The sequence below is a fragment of the Gasterosteus aculeatus genome, chromosome 9 (genome assembly GCF_964276395.1).
Source record: "Gasterosteus aculeatus chromosome 9, fGasAcu3.hap1.1, whole genome shotgun sequence".
NCBI lineage: Eukaryota > Metazoa > Chordata > Actinopteri > Perciformes > Gasterosteidae > Gasterosteus > Gasterosteus aculeatus.
In genome coordinates, this window is record NC_135696.1 from 7808109 (window position 1) to 7829758 (window position 21650).

At 43.3% G+C, this 21650-nt stretch overlaps 1 protein-coding gene across 6 annotated transcripts in view; it reads left to right on the top strand.

The window, feature by feature from the left end:
• LOC120825054 (myosin-10) overlaps nt 1-20963 on the top strand; it is a 42029-nt gene extending 21066 nt beyond the window's left edge. For 4 of the 6 annotated variants that reach the window (XM_040186392.2, XM_040186394.2, XM_040186395.2 and 1 more), the window contains 38 exons: nt 1657-1749; nt 1939-2002; nt 2284-2382; nt 2643-2786; nt 2964-3059; nt 3764-3882; nt 4343-4495; nt 4665-4838; nt 4973-5146; nt 5718-5832; nt 6078-6134; nt 7514-7707; nt 7876-7997; nt 8102-8171; nt 8473-8633; nt 9008-9116; nt 9878-10009; nt 10243-10449; nt 10640-10777; nt 10924-11047; nt 11875-12046; nt 13844-14056; nt 14381-14525; nt 14598-14804; nt 15219-15323; nt 15565-15717; nt 15986-16234; nt 16316-16528; nt 16809-17021; nt 17110-17271; nt 17453-17581; nt 17795-17883; nt 17982-18105; nt 18186-18275; nt 18394-18512; nt 18752-18860; nt 18964-19136; nt 19331-20963. In XM_040186392.2, the coding sequence (XP_040042326.2) occupies nt 1657-1749; nt 1939-2002; nt 2284-2382; nt 2643-2786; nt 2964-3059; nt 3764-3882; nt 4343-4495; nt 4665-4838; nt 4973-5146; nt 5718-5832; nt 6078-6134; nt 7514-7707; nt 7876-7997; nt 8102-8171; nt 8473-8633; nt 9008-9116; nt 9878-10009; nt 10243-10449; nt 10640-10777; nt 10924-11047; nt 11875-12046; nt 13844-14056; nt 14381-14525; nt 14598-14804; nt 15219-15323; nt 15565-15717; nt 15986-16234; nt 16316-16528; nt 16809-17021; nt 17110-17271; nt 17453-17581; nt 17795-17883; nt 17982-18105; nt 18186-18275; nt 18394-18512; nt 18752-18860; nt 18964-19136; nt 19331-19478 (5358 nt within the window). In that variant the 3' untranslated portion in view covers nt 19479-20963. The remainder of the gene's footprint in view (nt 1-1656; nt 1750-1938; nt 2003-2283; nt 2383-2642; nt 2787-2963; nt 3060-3763; nt 3883-4342; nt 4496-4664; nt 4839-4972; nt 5147-5717; nt 5833-6077; nt 6135-7513; nt 7708-7875; nt 7998-8101; nt 8172-8472; nt 8634-9007; nt 9117-9877; nt 10010-10242; nt 10450-10639; nt 10778-10923; nt 11048-11874; nt 12047-13843; nt 14057-14380; nt 14526-14597; nt 14805-15218; nt 15324-15564; nt 15718-15985; nt 16235-16315; nt 16529-16808; nt 17022-17109; nt 17272-17452; nt 17582-17794; nt 17884-17981; nt 18106-18185; nt 18276-18393; nt 18513-18751; nt 18861-18963; nt 19137-19330) is intronic. The other 2 variants (XM_040186396.2, XM_078080376.1) reach the window with 1 other exon arrangement.
• The last annotated feature ends 687 nt before the right edge of the window (nt 20964-21650 follow it).

The window sequence follows — 21650 nt, forward strand, 5'->3', positions numbered from 1 at the left end:
GACTGATGCAGAACTGACCTTTCTTACATTAAGTTGGATCCATCCTGAAAGCCCAGATGAGTTCTGCACATTAGCTTGTTCCAGCCCAGATTTAGACACTCGATTCATGACTGCTCTCCTTTTATCTCGCAACATAGCAACTTGTTCTATTTTTCCAGCCTTTTGACCTCAGTAGCAGATGTGGAGCAGTGACAACAGATTCACGACTGGCCTCTGCCTCATAAGATTTAGTGGAACAGTTTTGACTGATCCTTTTCGACTCCATCTGCCCTAAAGTACTACCGCATGGCCTGCCAAACAGCCTGCACTCGTAGCTATGACCTGTACATAAACCTCTTTAAATTATTATCAGCTAGGAAGTGACTGTGTTTATTTGTAGTGAGCGATTATGTGTCTCCCGGTAGTTTTGAGGCTGCTTAAATTTAATGAAGGATGCACAAAATTGGCCCGCTGGATTGAAGAAGCCCGACATGCCCAATGTGCAACAGGAATGTAGGTCAACTTCTAATGCTGCTAAATTGGACCCCCAGCGGCCTTTTGTAATCTGCTCTTTGTCTTTATGTGCATGTGGCAGAGCACACAGAGGCTGCCAATGAACAATTTCAGCCACCAAGTCGCACCACTGGCCTGCGTTTATACAGCTGGAAAAGCACCACGTTTATCCAGTTCATCCTGCTTCATTCCAGCTGCTCAAAAACTCAATTAAACGCAGACCATCATGCTTTGCAGCCAAAGATCACATCACTCGTCTCACATCCTGATTCCTCATTCCAAAGAGTTCCCCTTAGTGGAACCTTTCAAACCTTTAGTGTGTGAAGCTAAGTATTCCACTCAGCCACAAGTAGAGAAGTAACATTGCTGAAGTACTTGTTTTTCTCTCAACAAACTTAGATTCTCTGGTCATGACGCAGCCCACAATGTGGCTTAGAGGGAATCACAGTGCACCACCTGTCCAAACATATACCCAGAAGTTGCTTATTTATTCAAGTATTGAGTCTGATGGGGAAAAAAAGCCAAAGTACTTTTTGTTGTGTGTTGTGGACACATATTCTTGACATGATGGCAGAACGAGTTGGCTATCCTGCCACAAAAACCCATATTCTCCCTCAAACTTGTGTTTATAGAATTATATTTTATGTGCTTGAGACAATATAGCAAGTAAAACAAGTGGTTTCAGCATTAAGATTTGGTGAATATGATCAGATTAACTGCCAATAAAAAACAACGCTATAATTTATAGTTAAATCTTAAACCAAAATCGTTTTAATGTACAATCATTTACCGTGGAAGATTTTTTGTTAGTAATTTTTTGACAGTTTAGGATTGGATGATCAAAATCAATAAAACAATTTACCTCCTGTAAATACCTGCAGAACAATACAAATAAAAACCACTGAGCCTGTACGATGTTACTATACACCTCAATATCTTTGCTGCTTTCTCTCAATATGGTTTTATTTAGGTTTTGTTGTTCAGTTTTTCCTCCACTAGTATCATATTTATGACGTCTGTCTGTATAACGAGTCTTCCCGTTCCGCTTTCTGTGTCTGCATGTTTATGTTCATGAATAATTCCGTGATTCACTCTTCATTTCTGATCGTCTCTGGGGTTCATCATGGTGACAAAGGCCCACGGTAACGTCCCTCTGTTTTTTAGGGTGAATTGGAACGTCAACTTTTACAAGCCAACCCCATCCTGGAATCTTTTGGGAATGCTAAGACTGTGAAAAATGACAACTCGTCTCGTTTTGTAAGTACCAGAGAGGATCAAGAGTGTAATAGAATTTGTAGACGATGTGTTGATGCTTATGGAGGATTTATGCTAACTATCATTAGCATATCCAACTTGTCAGATGCTCCTCACCAGGAGGCCTCAGCTTGTCATAGCGGTGGCGATTGATTTCTGTACCTCAATGTTTATCTTGTGTTCATCTCGCAGGGGAAATTCATCCGGATCAACTTTGATGTCACCGGATACATTGTTGGAGCCAATATTGAAACCTGTATCTTGTTTTTTGAAACAAATGAATAGAACTGACCAAGATTCTGTATGTCACCAGGCGCTGTACGGGAGATTGTATTTACAACGAGGATCACAGGGAGGGTTTTTTCACTTAATACTAAGCAAATTTATTGTTAACATTGAAAGAGAAAAAAAATTGTTTTAAATCGTGTGCATTTTTAACCAATTTCCTTACGTATACTGAAAATGACATTTAAAAAACTGATTCTACGTCAAACTGATACGACCAAAAAGACATTTTCTTTGACCAATGTGTGTCAGACTTACTAGAGAAATCCAGAGCTATTCGTCAAGCCAAAGATGAGCGCACCTTCCACATTTTCTACCAGCTGCTGGCTGGAGCTGGAGAGCACCTCAAATGTAAGTACACAAAGATTTTATACTTCCAGAATATCTCTTATTCTCTTTGTCTGTCATTACTCTAGAGCGGGCTCATTTTGGCAAGTTAACTATCTAAAAGAAAAGTTTATGTTTTATAACAACTGTATAATTTATACATATATATTTGTACCAGGAATATGAGGCAACCATTCTTAATTCAGTCCATACGTGGACTTTATTTAAAAGAGGAAAAATAAATAACCGTTGTTCCAACATATACACCTCATTTCTCTCCTTAGCGGACCTGCTCTTAGAAGGATTCGACCACTACCGCTTCCTGTCCAACGGTAACATCACAATCCCGGGTCAGCAGGACAAAGACAACTTCCAGGAGACCATGGAGGCCATGCACATCATGAGCTTCGGCCACGAGGAGATTCTGGGTATGTTTATTCTATCATGAACATAATAATGTATCGTGGGGTGTAGCTTTTACCAGGGAGGGTTTAGATCGTTTTAGAAATTAAAGTCACAGCAAAACGACAACCTTGTGTGTGTTGCAGCTGATTAAGTGATGTCTTACAATATTGATTTTGTTAATTTCTCTTTTACATCTGTAGCCATGTTGAAGGTGGTGTCCTCAGTGCTTCAGTTTGGTAACATTAACTTTAAGAAAGAGAGGAACTCGGACCAGGCCTCTATGCCTGATAATACCGGTAGGTACACACACACACACACACACACACACACAAATGCGCGTTGTAAGAAGTAATTTTAAATCTGCGCCATAATCTCATGGCCTGCAGGCTAAGACATTATTCTTTCCATATAAACTTCAACGCTTCTCATCCTCTTCCTGCCTCCGTCACACTGCGTCCTCATCCACAGAACAGAGCCACTGGTGATTTATGTCCTTTCTCTCTCCAAAACCAGTCAACCTGCCATTAGGCCACATTATTATGAGGATTAACTGAAGGAAATGGGGCAGTCTTCCAGTTCCTCCACATGTGGCACTGCATGTTTGGCTCTTAAATGAGGGAGACAGGAAGAGAAAGTGAGCCTAATGCGTGTGACGCAGCTCAGACAGATGTTTCCAAATGCAACTAACAGAATCCAGTACTGAAGCAGATGTGTTTTTTAGTTCTGAGACTTTGCTAATTGAGACCGGTTTATGCTTATTTGTACTTTTCCGCTTTCGCCATGTAACATATAACATCCTCGTTACACTTCATTAGAAAACCTCTGAAAGATTTGTGATGAATCTAAATATTAATCAGTGAAAGTTTTGTTCAAAAATACAAAAAATAATACTGGAAACACACAGCTATTAGTTAAATGTGCTATTTGCAATCCCCACTACTGCACCCTCTTTTTTTAATTCGCAAAAATATGTGCTTTTCCCTTTTTCCTCGTGTCCCAGCCGCTCAGAAGCTGTGTCATCTGCTGGGTATGAATGTTATGGAGTTCACCAGAGCCATCCTGTCCCCAAGGATCAAAGTGGGAAGAGACTACGTCCAGAAAGCGCAGACTAAAGAGCAGGTTGGTTATCTAGTAATCTAACACTGTGTGTGACCCCTAGGTTTCTAGTGAATATCCTCACTTACAGTAATGATTGTCCATCATAAAGCAATGCAACTGCAGTAGGTCTATTTTAGTGCTAAATAATTTCATTATGGAGTAATTGAGTTGCATAGTCCTGGAGAAGTTATATTTCTGACAGGCAGGTTTCCAGTAGTACAGCATTGTAGTACTCTGCAGTACTCTCCTGATTGTTATGGCTACAGCTCAGTATATAGCTTTTGCCTCAACTATAGTTTTAAAAATATCTCTGAAAGCATATGAAACATTAACCGTGTGAAATGTTAGATTAAATGAAAGATATTGAAATCCATTTTCCCATTGAGCATCTGGAAGCATTATGATGATATAATAATAATAATCAGCTCTTTATCTCTTTGTTCACCATTTTTTCCCCCTCTCTCTCTCTCTCTCTCTCTAGGCTGACTTTGCTGTCGAGGCCTTGGGTAAAGCTACATATGAGCGTCTGTTCCGCTGGTTGGTCCATCGCATTAACAAAGCTCTGGACAGAACCAAACGACAGGGTGCCTCCTTCATTGGCATCCTGGACATCGCAGGTTTTGAGATTTTCCAGGTTTGGATCAAAACCATTTGAATTTTATAATCTTTAAAGAAGGAAGTTTGTCCATTTGAGTACTTCTATTATTTATTTCATGCAGTCGTGAGTGATATGATCTGTTGCTGTTGTTGTTTTTTATAATGTGCTTCTATTGTTCTTTCTTATTATTTTCCTCCTGCAACAGTTGAACTCATTTGAGCAGCTGTGCATCAACTACACCAATGAGAAGCTGCAGCAGCTCTTCAATCACACCATGTTCGTCCTGGAGCAGGAGGAGTACCAGAGGGAGGGCATCGAGTGGAGCTTCATCGACTTTGGCCTCGACCTGCAGCCCTGCATCGACCTCATTGAGAGGCCGGTCAGTGTGAATTATTATCCCGTATCCATGCGGTGCTCCTATCTACTGAACGCCAACGATGCTGTGCTGCTGCCGTGGTTACAGTTCACTGTCTCTGAAGCCTTTAGTTTCATCCTGTGTCGATGTGCCTTCAGGCTAACCCTCCAGGAGTGTTGGCTCTGCTGGATGAAGAGTGCTGGTTCCCCAAGGCCACCGACAAGACCTTCGTAGACAAGCTGGTCCAGGAGCAGGGCACACACACCAAGTTCCAGAAGCCCCGCCAGCTCAAAGACAAGGCCGACTTCTGCATAATGCACTACGCCGGCAAGGTACGCTCTCTTTGATCTTTTTCATGATCACACTTGTTTCCGCCTGTGCTGACATACTCTCTGCAGGTGGGTTTTCTAAATGAAAGTATTTCCTTGGAAACAGCTCTTCTAATGTACTTTGTGCATGCCTTTTATTTTTAGTTCCCGTTACACACAGAAATGAATATTGTGTTTTACCTTTATGTTACCCAGAAATGTATGCAAAATACACGACACTCGCTATTGTACTCTATTGCTGTCTGCATTCTTATGTTCCAGTATCTCTTTTCCTCACTGATCTTCTCCTACAATAGTTAAACAGCAGGAAATCTGTACTGCATTTTATTTCCTTTGTAATTATTAGCCACCATATACTGTATCTCTATACTAATTGACTTGCTCTAGATTCTCCTCACAATTCTTTAAAAATACAAATATCAACACAAGTGTTTTCAAAAACATTTGTTGACGCCAGAAAGACAAACTGTATATTGTTATGTTTGTTTAGATTTGTAATCTATTGGCATCAGAAATCCGTCCGAGCAGCCAGTCTCTAATACTGTAAGTGAGTTTTACCACCTGATTGTTGCAGGTGGACTATAAAGCAGACGAGTGGCTGATGAAGAACATGGACCCTCTGAATGACAATGTGGCCACTCTTCTGCATCAGTCAACCGACAAGTTCATAGCTGAACTTTGGAAAGACGGTAAGTTGCCGCCCTCTTATATTTAAACATTTGAAATGGTAATAGACACAAGACGGAATCAATGGTTTCTCATCCTTTTAAAATGCATTTTGTATGTACCTTTTTGCTTATTCAGTTAACAGGCGTGTCAACATGTCTCTTCCTCAAGCCTACTAACAGCCTCGTTGACCAGGCCGATACGTTTATGAATCCAAATAATTAATTAATCACCCCCCTCCCTCCCTGTCTCCTTCTCTGTGTTGTAGAGATTCAGACCATTCAAAGGGCTTCATTCTATGACACTAGTCTGGATGACCCAGCAGGTGAATGACTGGGTCGGGCTCTAGCAGACCTGGGCCAAAATAATAATAATAATAACTTAAAATGAACAGCTTTGGAAAGTGAAACCAAGCTGCTTAAGGTGCTTGGTTGGCTAAATATAAGCACTTCCCAAGCGGGTTCATTTCTTGATATCGTAACTACTGGTATTTTTGCCCAGATCTGGTTGTATGTCTCATGCTTCAGCCGGTGCTGTGTCTGTCATAGCTACAATAGCTCCCATTTGCTCCCAGGCTGCATGGCTGCCTTCTCTCAGCCTAAAGCAGTAGTGCCTCACTCCTAAATAAGCTAAAGTAGAATATAGTCAACTGCCCCTCTAGTTGAACTAGCGTGCCTTTAATTTGTGTCAGCATTTTTGCAAGCTGACTTGGGTCTTGTGATATTTGTAGGGTCAATAGCCCTGAAGCAGGCAATTATATCTGTGCAGCTGTTTGTCGTCTCCATAGCTCCTCTGTGATGGGATTCATACACAAGCTAATTTGGGATTTGTAGCTTGACTAAAGGAAATTGAATGACATTCATTTCCCGCCTTCCTGGATAGGATCACAGTAGCAGGGAATAGAAAGCAGATGCTGGTATTTGTTTTGGTTCTGAGCTCAGCCGTTGGTGTAGAGGGTCCATACAGCAGGCCGTGCATCCGCTCAGCAGTCTGCGACTCATCATATACAAAGACATCTTACATTTCCAGTAATATTATTTCCTAGTTTGCAGTGCAGCATCCTTTTGTGTGTTTCTCCAAGCCCAAACTGAAATCATAGTAATTACAGTGTGTAGTCATTTTCACACTCTGTAGAAAACACCCTTTAGAAACGCAGATGATTTTATTCGGACTGGACAAAACTGTTTGATTGATCAAATAATTGTGGGAGCTTTAGCCATCACAGAGCTGTTTTCCTAGACTGAGACGGATTAACCACTTTTGGTCTCCTGGTTTTCATGGATAAAATGGATTGTGTGAACAAGGTTAGGAGGATTATAGAACAGTTATAATGTTTTTGCATCCCCTTCAGAATTCATATCATAGACATGGAAAAGGCTTTCCTGTAGCTGCCATGAAGCATTGGCTCTCATCCACTAAGATTAGGAGCATTTAAATTCTCTGCTCTGTGAATGAATCATAGTAAAACGGTGCTTCTCTCCGAGTCCCGTATGGACCAGCAGGAGTAGATTCTCTCCATGTCCAAGCTAGCGGTAGTTCTAGACTTTGAATGCTCCGTTATAGATTGCCGTTGTCTGACTGTAGTGCGTGATGTCTTTTCCATCAGTCTGCACTTCATGGAGCTTTTGTCACTGCTGCTGTTCTTTCTCTTTGCTACCCATGAAGTATTTGCGCTCTAACTAGTTCTCCTCATCGCCCTACCAGTCGACCGCATCGTGGGCCTGGACCAGGTGGCAGGCATGAACGAGACGGCCTTTGGCGCCACCTACAAAACCAAAAAGGGCATGTTTCGTACGGTGGGACAGCTCTACAAGGAGTCACTGACAAAGCTCATGGCCACGCTGAGGAACACCAACCCCAACTTTGTCCGCTGCATCATCCCCAACCACGAAAAAAGGGTAAATAAAGAATGTAGATTAATTTATTAGAGGCTGTGCATCGAGCAGTGGAAAGTGAGGGAATGGTTTGTCTTACTAATATATTTAACGAGACTTTCTGTCGATCAGAAATATTATGATAGAAATGTGTGTTTCCGGTCTTAATTGTGTGTTTTGTTCCTTCTTCAGGCTGGTAAACTGGAGCCTCACCTGGTTCTGGACCAGCTGAGGTGTAACGGCGTCCTAGAGGGGATTCGCATCTGTAGACAAGGCTTCCCCAACCGCATCGTCTTCCAGGAGTTCAGACAAAGGTGACAAAGCTGGAGCTTTTGTAACCCTGTGATTCCATCCATCTACCACAGACGAAATGTTTATATTATTATATTTAAATGTTTAAATTATCTTTTGATGGCAGATATGAGATCCTGACACCTAACGCTATCCCCAAGGGATTCATGGATGGAAAGCAGGCCTGTGAGAGAATGGTAGTCCCTGTTTCTTCTTGCTCTATCTCAGTACTCAGTGCCTTTTTTTAACCAAAATGCTGCTAAAAACAACGTAGTTATTTTAATATGTGATTAAAAGTAATTTGAATATTTTATTTCATGTATTGAGCTACTTTATTTTCCTTTAAAAAGGCTTGCTGTCTCTCCTTCACTCTCTATCCTGAGAGAGTTTCTGCAGTACACTGACAGAAATGCTGGCTTCTGAAAATGTTGTATTAAAGAATGTAAATGTAACCCTGTAAACCGAGGTAAATTCTTACTAAGTCTTTGCCTTTCATAGATCCGAGCCCTGGAGCTGGACCCCAACCTGTTCCGTATCGGTCAAAGTAAGATCTTCTTCAGAACTGGTGTCCTGGCTCACCTGGAGGAGGAGAGAGATCTGAAGATCACTGACATCATCATCTACTTCCAGTCTGTTTGCCGGGGATACTTGGCACGCAAGTGAGTCTCTCATCTCATGGTTTTCCTGTGAACATACGTCTGCATTTGGATTCCCAAGATGAATTTAAGGACGGCAATGCAGGTGCTCAAACTCAATCAATATGCAGATAAACTTTATCAAGTAAAACACATCGGCCATGTCAAGTCAGAAATGTGTGCTCGAAGCTCTTCCCAGTAGTTTCCACAGGGAAGAATCTCAGTAGTGAAGTGCCTGCCATTATCAGCATTTATATCAGAGCAGAAAGTGTCCCGATAAGGACAATGACTGGGTTTGGTGCATTTGAGCTTAACAAAGCTCAACGTTGTTCTTTAATCACTCTGCTATACCCAGACATTGATTCCTTGCTGGATTTTGTATCATTTTTTCCCCATAGGGCCTTCGCCAAGAAGCAGCAGCAGCTGAGTGCCCTGAAAGTCCTCCAGAGGAACTGTGCTGCTTATTTGAAGCTGCGACACTGGCAGTGGTGGAGGCTATTCACCAAGGTGAGAACACACTTACCTCTTTCCACAAAGTAGGTCATCTGTTATATATGCAGAACATACACTAACCTACATCTCTGCCTCACTGGACAAAATTAGTACTTTCATACATTTGTTATCAGATGCCTAAAAATGTCTTCAGTTATATGAGCACTTAACAGACTATAAAGAATTCAAAAATATCTACGTCAGGGAAATGCTGCAAACTTTTCCTTCTTACATTCTAATGAAACTACAAAACGCTCTTTGCTGATGAGGGCTGCAAGATACGATCAGAACCTCCTGAGCTTGAGACCCGCTCAGAAAGTGTGTGTTTGTTGCCCAATCAGTCGGGCGTTTTTGGTATAAGTTACTCTTTTTGTTTCGCTAAGTATCCACAACTCTTGGAAAGTGTTAACAGGTATTTAAAGTATCAAATCTACTTTTCAGAAGTCTTTTTTCCTGGATTTCCATAGCAGTGACATGAGGTGTGTATTTGCTGCTGTCTGTAGATGTTCTACAACTCTAATCTAGACAAGTGAGCCTGAGACAAACCGTGGTTTGTAAAGAACAAAAGGCCACATCCTTGGTTTAAGTCAGCGCCATCAGACTTACCTAACAGGACCAACGTTAGATCATTTGTCAGTTCCTCCATTTGTCAATTTGTGCAAAAAGTTGAATGAATTATCCTTCCATTGCTTCCATAGACTAAAGTGTAAGTATTACATTTAGTTAGTTACTTCAAAACCATCCAGAGGTTTATTTTCTCTATTTCTCTTTCTCAGGTGAAGCCTCTGCTGCAGGTCACCAGGCAGGAGGAGGAGATGCAAGCCAAAGACGAGGAGCTGGTGAAGGTGAAGGAGAAACAGCTCAAGGTGGAGAATGAGCTTGTGGAGATGGAGAGGAAACACCAACAGGTAGACGTTCGCTCTATTAAACAAAATATATATTTTCAACATACACAAGCATGTATGAATTCAGAGACTTAAAAAAAATAATGTTTGGTACTTTACAAGCTATTATTTATTTAACCAAAGAGTTTGTTAGGAAATTACTATTCACAAAGTTCTAGCAAATTTATAACAATTGAGAGAACATTGCAACTAATGGAGTTGTTTTTATTTTGTTTTAAACTGTTCCCCCTCTTCAGCTCGTCGAGGAGAAGAATATTCTCGCAGAACAACTCCATGCAGAGACGGAGCTCTTTGCCGAGGCCGAAGAGATGAGAGTTCGTCTGCTTTCTAGGAAACAAGAGCTGGAGGAGATCCTTCATGACCTGGAGTCCAGGGTGGAGGAGGAGGAGGAGAGGAACCAGAGCCTGCAGAATGAGAAGAAGAAGATGCAGTCACACATTCAGGTTTATATCTTCAACTTTTTAAACTTACAAACTTATTCCCTTTTGTTAACATCTGTGCTGTTATTACCGGCTCATAAGTGAATCATAATTACAATCATAAAGGCTTATAAACGTCAGTGTTCAAACTTCAACTTCAGCGCATTGGCTTGGTTCTGAATCTCCATCTATGCGTGTGTCTTCGTGCTCGCAGGACCTGGAGGAGCAGCTTGATGAGGAGGAAGCCGCGAGACAGAAGCTGCAGCTGGACAAAGTGACGGCTGAGGCAAAGATCAAGAAAATGGAAGAGGACATTCTCCTGCTGGAGGACCAAAACTCAAAGTTCCTCAAGGTGAGGGGATTACATCCGCAAATGATTAATAACAGTAGGTGATTGATGATGTCGGATAGATATCAGAGAAGTACAAATTGAATTGTTTCACCTCCAGTGAGTCGTTGTGCATCCAGTCCAACAACCGCTTTGATTTTACACAACAGGAGAGAAAGCTGCTGGAGGACAGGATCGGAGAGATGACCTCTCAACTCACAGAGGAGGAGGAGAAAGCAAAGAACCTCAGCAAGGTCAAGAACAAGCAGGAGTTGATGATGGTGGACCTGGAGGGTAAGCTTCTGGTACTAATAGAGAACATTCACTAGAAGCCACACAGATAGAAGGAGTATTCAAGGCACCAGCTTGTAGCAACCTGAGATCTAACATGCTGGGAAATAAATATTTGTGTGGTTTCAATATATGGCTTAGGCCCTAATAAGAACATTTTCTTTACCATGCTGTGGAGGCTTTTGTCATTTTATCCACGAGTGAAACAGTTAGTGCTCTGCTTTGCGCAGCTGACCGCCTCTTATTTCCCGCTGAATGTGCCTCATGTTTGTGCTGCAGCAGCCTGACCGCCTCTAATTGAAAAGGGTTCAACTCGGAGTGAAAAAGCAGCCACGTTGTTCCGCTGACTTTCATACCTGCAACTATTTAACGTTACCAACCGTAGTTAAAGCGATCCACACAGACGACAGCAGGAGGAACTTTTGTTTGGGACGTGGGTGGCTACCGTAGGGCCACGGGTCAAGGATAGTTTTGAAAAGTTTACACTCATAAAAAGCAACAATACAAAGAAAGATGAACTAATGAAAAAAACACTTTCTATTATTCTCCTGCTAATTGTGTTCTGTCCGATCAGGCCCTTAAATTTTGTTACTTAAGTGCTGAGTTGATAAAGAACTGAGGTATGTAGGAATGTTTCTACAATAAAGAAAACATGCTAATCTAATTACCAGTATTTGTGTCAAGCTGTTAGCAATTAAGAGTTTATTCCTTTTGTGACCTCTGTGACTTTGTCCATTCAGCTTTGGATCATAATTATTTGTCATTTTTGATTCAGCATATTCACCATGAATGTTGGTGCCTATGAGACATGTGATCGTGCCTCCTTTCAGAGCGCTTAAAGAAGGAGGAGAAAACACGGCAAGAGCTGGAGAAGGCCAAACGCAAACTGGATGCCGAGACCACTGACCTGCAGGACCAGATGATTGAGCTTCAGGCCCAGATAGAGGAGCTGAAGATCCAATTGAGCAAGAAGGAGGAGGAGCTGCATGCTGCTCTGGCCAGGTCAGTGATGGACAGTAAACAAAAACTGTTGAGGCATCAGGAGTCTTTTGCAACATATAAAACACTGATTATTATAAAACTATTACTGTGAATGTTGATATTAAACCAATACATTAATTTTTTTTATTGACGTCGGTTCAAAGATAGCTGACAAGTGTGTTTGGCACTTCACAATGAAACAAATATCTTCGCAGCTCAACAACTGCTAAATGGATTTCGAAGAAAGCACACGTTGTTTTGTATGAAATCAAAAGCCTCGAAGACACCAAAGTGTATTATTACATCCGCTTCTCAGTACAAACCTAAAGGTTTGGAATAAATATCACTGTTAGTGGTTTTGCTCATTTTGTAATATTCAGCTTCAAGCACATCGTCTCAGTAACGCAGAGGCCTACATCCTATTTCCATGACAACTGCACTCGAAGTCAATAGAAAGACCCTGAAATAGATGCTGGAGCACACAAACAAACACTGAGTCAACTCTGACTTCAAGCAGCTACGTCCTCTTACATACACACTGCTCCTCTATGTTTGCCTCCCCTCAGTCCCCCTCTTCTCTCCTCTGGAGCTGGAGCAGGCTTTTAACAACACTGGAGACCTTTCAACTCTGCAGCTGTGTCTGACTCTGTCAAATCGTTGATCCCTGTCGTCTGCAGTAGTTTTCCACAAGAAGCATTCAAAGACCGAGAGAACTCCGGCTTTCAGATTTCCCCTTTTAGCAAAAAATATTGAGAGCCACACGTTTGGCGTAATGCCAAATTATTTTCCCATTAACCGCCAGAATACAGATGAGGTAAACAGCTGTGAAAGGTCAGCAAAGATAATTTAAATGTTGGCTTCTCAGTAGCTTCGTCCTAACAGACAGACTACAGGGGTCGCTGGTTATTGACTGTCTGGCTAATTTCACACACAGAAATCATCAGTTTAGTCACAGCTCCAGTTAATTAAAATTTCATCGTTACAATTTCAAGTTGATGTGAGCCAATTTGAGTTTCTAAGCTATTTCGAGTACAATTATGTTTTTTTTCTAATGGGGAATTACTTAGATTGGAGTCATTAGTGCCTTTAATCCAGTGTTTTTCAACCTTTTTTGCGTCAAGGCACACTTAAGACACAGAAAAAATCTCACGGCACACCAACAACCGGAAATGATATGAAAATCAATCCCAAACATAGTTTCAGCATGAGCATAATATACTCTAAGAAATCAGGGAAACGCGTGTTCTATTTGTTGTGTTTTATTTAACTTAACATCATCCTAATGCCAAGATGGCACAGGCTTTATGCCCAGGTATCCTTTTTTTTTTTTTTTTTCACGGCACACCTGACAGCCTCTCGCGGCACACTCTGGTTGAAAAAGACTGCTTTAATCAACACTGTGGCATTGTGTTCATTATAAACTGGATCATCATGACATTCAGTGGGTTTCTTTGTAATTGAGGAATGTTACAAGTCTTGCAGCTGGCATGAATTTGACACGCTTGCAGCAGTAAACCGATTAGCAGTCTCGTTGACATGCCCATCTTCTACACACACAAGTTCTATGTGGAGAGCTTCAGCAGTGAATACACCACCACACTGCCCCCCTGTGTGCACAGGTGGACTCATTTCAAGTTTTAAAAAAAGCTTTCATCAGATCAACATGTTATTATTTTACTAAGAATCTAAGACTTACATTATTAAGTCAGACAATACAAGTCAGGTTTGGTGTAAAACGAAACTTGGATATTCAGCTGAAGGCCTAAGCAGCGGCGTTTCATTATATGAGTCTATTCTGTGTTATGTCTCTCCAACCAGGAGTGACGAGGAGACAGTCCAGAAGAACAACGCCTTGAAGCAGGTTCGGGAGCTGCAGGCCCACCTGGCTGAGCTTCAGGAGGACCTGGAGGCAGAGAAGATGTGTCGAAGTAAAGCTGAAAAACTGAAGAGAGACTTGAGTGAGGAACTCGAGGCCCTGAAGACGGAGCTGGAAGACACGCTGGATACAACCGCTGCCCAGCAGGAGCTCCGGTACTTATTTACCTTTGGCTTATTAACTCCAAACGGGAACTTTACACATAGAAGTCAACGTACATGTGTTAAAACTCAAATTCAAACAAAAGACATTGATGCAAATTAGTAAGCAAAAGGCAGTTATATGAAAGCTGATACATTGTGAAGAGTGTATAAAGTAAAAGTATAATGAATGTATTAACCAATTCCTTAAATTGGGTATTCTTTAACTAGTGTTCGATATTTGCTGCTACCTTGCTACTAATATGCATCGATTTTATGCTACGCTGTTCTTTTAGTTGCGCCTTAGAAGGCGTCCTCTCACGTGTGTCCTATTTCCAGGTCCAAGAGAGAGCAGGAGGTGGCAGAGCTGAAAAAGGCCATAGACGATGAGTCCCAAAACCACGAAACCCTCATCCAGGAGGTGAGGCAGAGGCACGCCACAGCGCTGGAAGAAGTGTCCGAACAGCTGGAGCAGGCCAAGCGGGTGAGCGGCTCGTACACATCAGCCCGTGTCCGCAGACAGAAATAATCACGTTAACACAGTTGCTCTGCACAGTTCAAGGTCAACCTGGAGAAGAACAAGCAGATCCTGGAGAGCGAGAACAAAGAGTTGGCCTGCGATGTGAAGAGTCTGCAACAGGCAAAGATGGAGTCCGAACACAAGAGGAAGAAGATGGAGGTCCAGCTTCAGGAGTTCATGTCCAGGGCCACTGAGGGGGAGAGGATCAAGGGAGAGCTGGCCGAACGCTCGCACAAACTCCAGGTAAACACTCCCAAAGGCGGTCAGGGACACTTTGCTTTTGCTCGGTATGCTTTTCTCATAACCCCAAACGGATTGAGAGCAAAACACTCGACTAGATCACTATTCTTTGCGGTCCTGCTCCTAAATGGTGGAACGAGCTCTCTGTTGATATCAGGACCGCAGAGAGCCTTCACATCTTCCGCCGCAAACTAAAGACACACCTCTTCAGACTCTACCTCGACTAAAACACTAAGAGAATGTAGCGCTTATAATGGCTCTTATCTATAGAAAGTTGAAAATCGGCTTATTTGATGAAATTGCACTTTCTAGTTTCTTAATCTTTTGAGTTTGTATCCTCAGGTTGAAATGCACTTAGATAGTCGCTTTAGATAAAAGCATCAGCTGAATGACATGTAATAAATATCATTTTTCTAGTCGGAGCTGGACAACGCATACGCACTGCAGGAGGAGGCCGAGAAGAAGAGCATCAAACTGGCCAAAGAAGTCGACAAGCTGAACAGTAAACTGCAAGACTCTGAGGTACAAAACACGGCATCATCCAAGTTTAAAGCAAAAAGAAACGGGATCTACGATGATTGTATAGTTTAGAAAGGTGTGAAGTATAATAATTCTAGTTCAAAGTTCATCCCCAGGACAGTAGGCTTAGAACAAAACAAATGCAAACAGTCCTTTTTAATAGGTGTTCCTTACTAATAATAACGGGTGTAATCGATTTTGTCTCCCCGGCTCCTCTTTTGTCTGGACCATCTGCGGTGCGTAGGAGTTGCGGCAGGAGGAGACGCGTCAGAAGCTGAACCTGAGCGGTCAGATCCGCCAGCTGGAGGTGGATAAGAACACCTTGCTGGAGCAGCAAGAGGAGGAAGAGGAGGCCCGACGCAACCTGGAGAAGCAGCTGCAGATGCTGCAATCCCAGGTAGTCATGCGTAGATAAGGGTACACATGCACATCTGGGGGTCACACCATCAAACGTCGTAGGCACAACTTTGAGGGACCATAAATGAAGAAGCTATATGGCAAGAAGTGATGGATTTTAGTAGAAAACTAAGATGTTAAAGACAAACATCTGCTGAGATTTACTGGTATTCACTTAATGCCGACTTTGCACATTACGCTGCGGTCTTAGAAAGGAGGACACGAAGTATTTGATTGTCTTAATGTTTTTTTAAATGGACTTCCTGTAGCTGTTTGAGACAAAGAAGAAGCTAGAGGAGGACGTGGGCTCGATGGAGGGCCTGGAGGAGGTGAAGAGAAAGCTCCAGAAGGACGTGGAGCTGACCAGCCAGCGGCTGGAGGAGAAGACCTCGGCCATGGACAAGATGGAGAAGACCAAGAACCGACTGCAGCAGGAGCTGGACGACCTGATGGTGGATTTGGACCACCAGAGACAGACCGTCTCAAACCTTGAAAAAAAACAAAAGAAGTTCGACCAGGTAAGAAAATAGTTAATTCGGCACCCTTTGCCGGATGGTGTTTGTATGCATTGACGGTGTGTGTTTCTCTGCCCACACTAGCTGCTCGCTGAGGAGAAGAGCGTCTCTGCTCGTTACGCGGAGGAGCGTGACCGCGCCGAGGCGGAGGCCAGAGAGAAGGATACCAAGGCTCTGTCCATGGCCAGAGCTCTGGAGGAAGCCCTGGAGGCCAAAGATGAACTGGAGCGGTTCAACAAGCAGCTGCGTGCGGAAATGGAGGACTTGATGAGCTCCAAGGATGATGTGGGGAAGAGTGTGAGTGACCTTTGACCTCGTAAATGTCAGTGCTGAATGACCGTTTAAAACAGATTGACAGAAGTTTCAAAAATAAATCTATTTAAATTCTATCCAGTAAATCCAGCTGTAGCTTCTTCTTATTTTCTGGGTTAGGGTTCGTTGCACAGATGAGGTTCATTAGATCGGATCAGCCAGGATAGTTGAAATCTCAAATCCACACCTGGTTTTCTGAAGACCTTTAATCTGCATTAATCCAGCCTGTTCACCTGACAACCATTTGTCCCCATGATACACACAGGTCCATGAACTGGAGAAGTCCAAGCGCACTCTAGAGCAACAGGTGGAGGAGATGAGGACTCAGCTGGAGGAGCTGGAGGATGAGCTTCAGGCCACGGAGGACGCCAAACTGCGTCTGGAGGTCAACATGCAGGCCATGAAGGCCCAGTTTGACCGGGACCTACAGGCCAAAGACGAGCAGGGAGAGGAGAAGAAGAGGTCGCTTGTCAAACAGGTACATCGGTGATGACCCCCATGAATTGGATCCATAGGTCTCATTTATTTCTTGATATGCTGATTTGTTGTGTTGTTTACTCCTGCAGGTGCGTGAGATGGAGGCAGAGTTGGAGGACGAGAGGAAGCAGAGAACTCTGGCTGTTGCCTCCAAGAAGAAGCTGGAGATGGACCTGAACGAACTGGAAGGACAGATTGAAGCTGCGAACAAAGGCCGTGATGAGGCTGTTAAGCAACTCAAAAAACTACAGGTCTGTGGAACTGCTTCTCCAAGGGTATCAGTTTTTGAAGGGACACTTTGACGCTCTATACTGTTAATAAAATGTGTTACCGGTTTTAATGGTGTCCGCTGTCCGTGTTAATTAGCAGGTAATGAGCTAGATGAAATACCTTACTGTTATCTTCCTGCTCCGCATTGGGTCTGCACTGCAGGCTCAGACGAAGGACTATCAGAGGGAGCTGGAGGAGGCCAGAGCCTCCAGGGATGAGATCTTCACCCAGTCCAAGGAGAACGAGAAGAAACTCAAGGGCCTGGAAGCAGAAATCCTGCAGCTACAGGAGGTCAAATTGCAGATTTTCTTTTTGAGTTGAAAGTATGAGATCAGCTTATTGTCTGTCATGAACTGTTAATATGTATTGTATTCATGACAAGCAAAGTGACCTGAACAGCAACTTATCATCAGACTTGTTCCAGTCGGACTCTATTTCCGTACTCTTATATAAATGAGAGGGCCGTCCGAAGATCCTCATGTGTGTTCTGTGTCGTTGATGAAGGACCACGCGGCGTCCGAGAGGGCCCGTCGACACGCTGAACAAGAGCGGGACGAGCTGGCTGAGGAGATCTCCAACAGCGCTTCTGGAAAGTCAGTGTTGCTACTGATATTTCAAGTGACTTAAAAATAGATCTAACTTCAGAATTCCTGCATTAACTCTGAATAAAACATGTTTGCGTGTGTGTCAGGTCGTCACTGCTGGAAGAGAAGAGGAGGCTGGAAGCTCGTATTGCCCAGCTGGAGGAGGAGCTTGAGGAGGAGCAGGGGAACATGGAGCTGCTTAACGACCGTTTCAGAAAGACCAACATCCAGGTAAATAGACTTTGCATGTGATAAACTTGGGTCCAAAGTGCTGCTTTTATCTAATGTCGCACAACATCTCCTTTCCTCAGGTGGACACTCTGAACACCGAGCTGACCGGAGAACGCAGCACCGCCCAGAAGAGTGAGAACGCTCGGCAACAGCTGGAGCGGCAGAACAAGGTCTGGAATAGTTTGTTGAATACTTTAGCTTATAAGATAATTAATAATAGGTGTGCTTGAGGTTGGATAGAACAGCAGAAAACATGATGTCCTTGTATCCTCACAATCATAAATGCAGGATTTGAAATCCAAGCTGGCAGAGCTGGAAGGGACTGTGAAGTCAAAGTTTAAGGCGTCCATCACTGCCCTGGAGGCGAAGATCCTGCAGCTAGAGGAACAGATGGAGCAGGAAGCAAAGTAAGTGAACAAACTCACATCGTTACAAGACATCAACTGATGAAACACCATCGGAGAGTGTTTCTGGTCAGCTTTTTGGATACACATAAAGGTTAATTTTATAAATCATAAATAAATCATTGTGACATTTTAGTGACATTAATGGGAAAAAGATTTAGCTGCTTTTGTGCCAAAGTGCTAAACGGTGAGTACAGACGGAGTGAGCTCTTGTTTTACCAGTCTCTTTTTTGATCTTGCAGGGAGAGAGCAGCTGCCAACAAGATCGTCCGTCGTACGGAGAAGAAGCTGAAGGAGGTGATGATGCAAGTGGAGGATGAGCGTCGTCATGCCGACCAGTACAAGGAGCAGGTATTGACTCACGATATGCGAGAGATTCACTTCTTCTCGGGACACTGATTCACCCACGGCCTCTCACCGCCTCCGTCTGTCTCCCCATGTGTCCTCCTGGCAGATGGAGAAAGCAAACTCTCGCATGAAGCAGCTCAAGCGCCAGCTGGAGGAGGCGGAGGAGGAGGCCACCAGGGCCAACGGGGCCCGCAGGAAGCTGCAGAGGGAGCTGGACGATGCCACAGAGGCCAGCGAGGGTCTCACCCGAGAGGTCAACACCCTCAAGAACCGCCTCAGGTACGAGCCCCTTAAGGGCCCCTTTCACAAAACACGTCAATAAAATAAAACCCAGACATGTGATGTGTATTTAACTTTAACTTGTCAATTCGTTTTACCTGCAATCAAAATCCCAGACTGTACGAACACGTTTAGCACGTCGGCTTTCTGCTCGTATTCTTCATCCCATGTTCCACTTGTGTTGTTTTGAGCAGGCGCGGCGGCCCCGTCAGCAGCTTCTCCTCCGGCCGCTCAGGCCGCCGAAACCTCAACCTGGACGGGGCCTCCGTCGACATGTCCGACGACGATGCCGACAGCCGCGCCGGTGACTTCAACGAGACCCAAACCGCCAACGCTGAGTAACCGTGGCGACCTTCTCCGTTTCTCGCCTTTTCCCTCCCTTGTCACCTACCCACCTCACCCGTCTGTCCTCGTCGCTTCCATCGTCTTTTTTCATTTCAAACCCTGGCAAGGACAGAAGAGTGGAGCAATGCTTTTGGTGGTGCTGGGTGGAGTCTGCCTGGCAGCCATTTCTTTGTAGCGGTTAACCACTGCAGGAAAAATCTATTGCCCTTCAGTCCTGAAGAATCACATGGGCAAACAAACAATTCTGCTTCGCTTGTCTCCTCGTCATGAGGTAATACTCTCCCTGCCATCAGGCGTCAAGTTACCTGCTCAGCTTATTGAGAAAGTACACAGGTCCAAAAAGTGCTTTTATACATGTGAGATTGCAGGTGGAGGCTGTCGAGTGTGCACGCGCATCACGGATGGATTGAAGGACTATAAGGAAACGTATTACACTTTAGTGTCGTTATTAGCATTCTGCTCACAAGTTGTGTAAAAGCCACTGCATTTCCCCCCCTCACCCTTTCAAAACAAAGGTCACTGTGGGCTTTGGGACGCCAGCTGCTTTAGTTGCACAAGTCTCACTCTGATGTACGGACTGTTTGCTTCAACACTACAGGAACGCCGAACACCTCGGGACGGGCAAATGAAGAACAGACGCTGGTTTTGAATTTTATTTTGTGTGTTTCATCTCAACATTGAATGAAAGAATGTCTCGCTGGGTTTTAACTAGAAATCTCAGCTCACGCGGTTAACACGTTTTGCATTGTTGACCATTGTCGCTATTGTGGGTCGGCCTGAGCCGAGAGAGATGCACAGAAAGATGTTTTTCTTTTTTACTGGAAACCAACTGGGAGAAAAACTACTTGCTGGCAGCACTAATGGTGATTGAGTATGTGTTAGCGATTTAAATCAACCGCTGTTCCTACAGAATCTTCACTTTCGAACCCTTTTGGGTTTTAAAAAGACATTCAGTGTTTTGAACAGTAACAACCAACAAATGGGCAAGAAATTGGTTCAAACTGGTTAAAATCTATAAAACTGCTAAAGAAGAAAAAAGTGTTTTTAAGTGTCTTTAAACTTGTCAGCTCAGTGACTCATGTGAAGCACAGCCGCCCCCTCGACAGGTGAACCACTAAAACCCTCATTCTTCTTCATCACGGATGGATCTGCTGATTGTGTTCAGCGGACTTCTAGTTAACAGTATGTTTCTTTAAAAGTGCCTTAGACACTGAATAAGAACATGAGCGGGCAACGATTGTGTGAAACAGGTACATCGAGCAGAGACTCATTTCTGTTGTGGGAAACGATGGCCGCTACAGGAGTCCATTTGGTTGAGAGCTTTAACATCCACAAGTAGTTAACGCAATCTTTATTATTATTATCCGGCTGATTGTTGACAACCAGGCATTCAACTGCAAATACTCCCATCCTATTATTTCTTGTATTTCTAGACATTGTTTGTTTTTGTATGGAAAATAAAGCGTTTTCATTGTAGCTGTATTCATTTAAATCATCTACTCTTTTGGTGGACTCTTTTCTACAATCGGATAGTGAAATTTTCCAAATAACTATAAAAGCTCTGTTCCATTTCTAATATTAGAATTAAGATGTATAAATCATAATTAACAAATATTGCATTTATTGCCAGGTACTTTATCACAGAGCTTCACTGGCTACCGGTGGCCGCCCACATCCAGTTCAAAACATTGGTGCTTACGTACCATGCTGTGAATGGATCGGGTCCAGCTTACATCCAGGACATGGTGAAACCCTACATCCCAACCCGCACTCTCCGCTCTGCATCTGCAAAACTACTCGTCCCTCCCTCACTGAGAGCAAAACACTCGACTAGGTCTCGACTCTTTGCTGTCCTTGCGCCGAAATGGTGGAACGAGCTCTCTGAAGACATCAGGACCACAGAGAGCCTTCATATCTTCCGCCACAAAAGACACACCTCTTTAGACTCTACCTCGACTAAAGACTAACAAATTAAATTATACTTTTAACACCACTCATCTATAGCAAATTGGCTTATTTGAGGAAATTGCACTTTGTTTCTTGTTCCGAGTCTGTATTCTTATGGTTGAATGCACTTATTGTAAGTCTCTTTGGATAAAAGCATCAGATAAATTACATGTAATGTAATAGAGCTGATATTAGTTTCTTTTACTACAGTTACTTTTGACT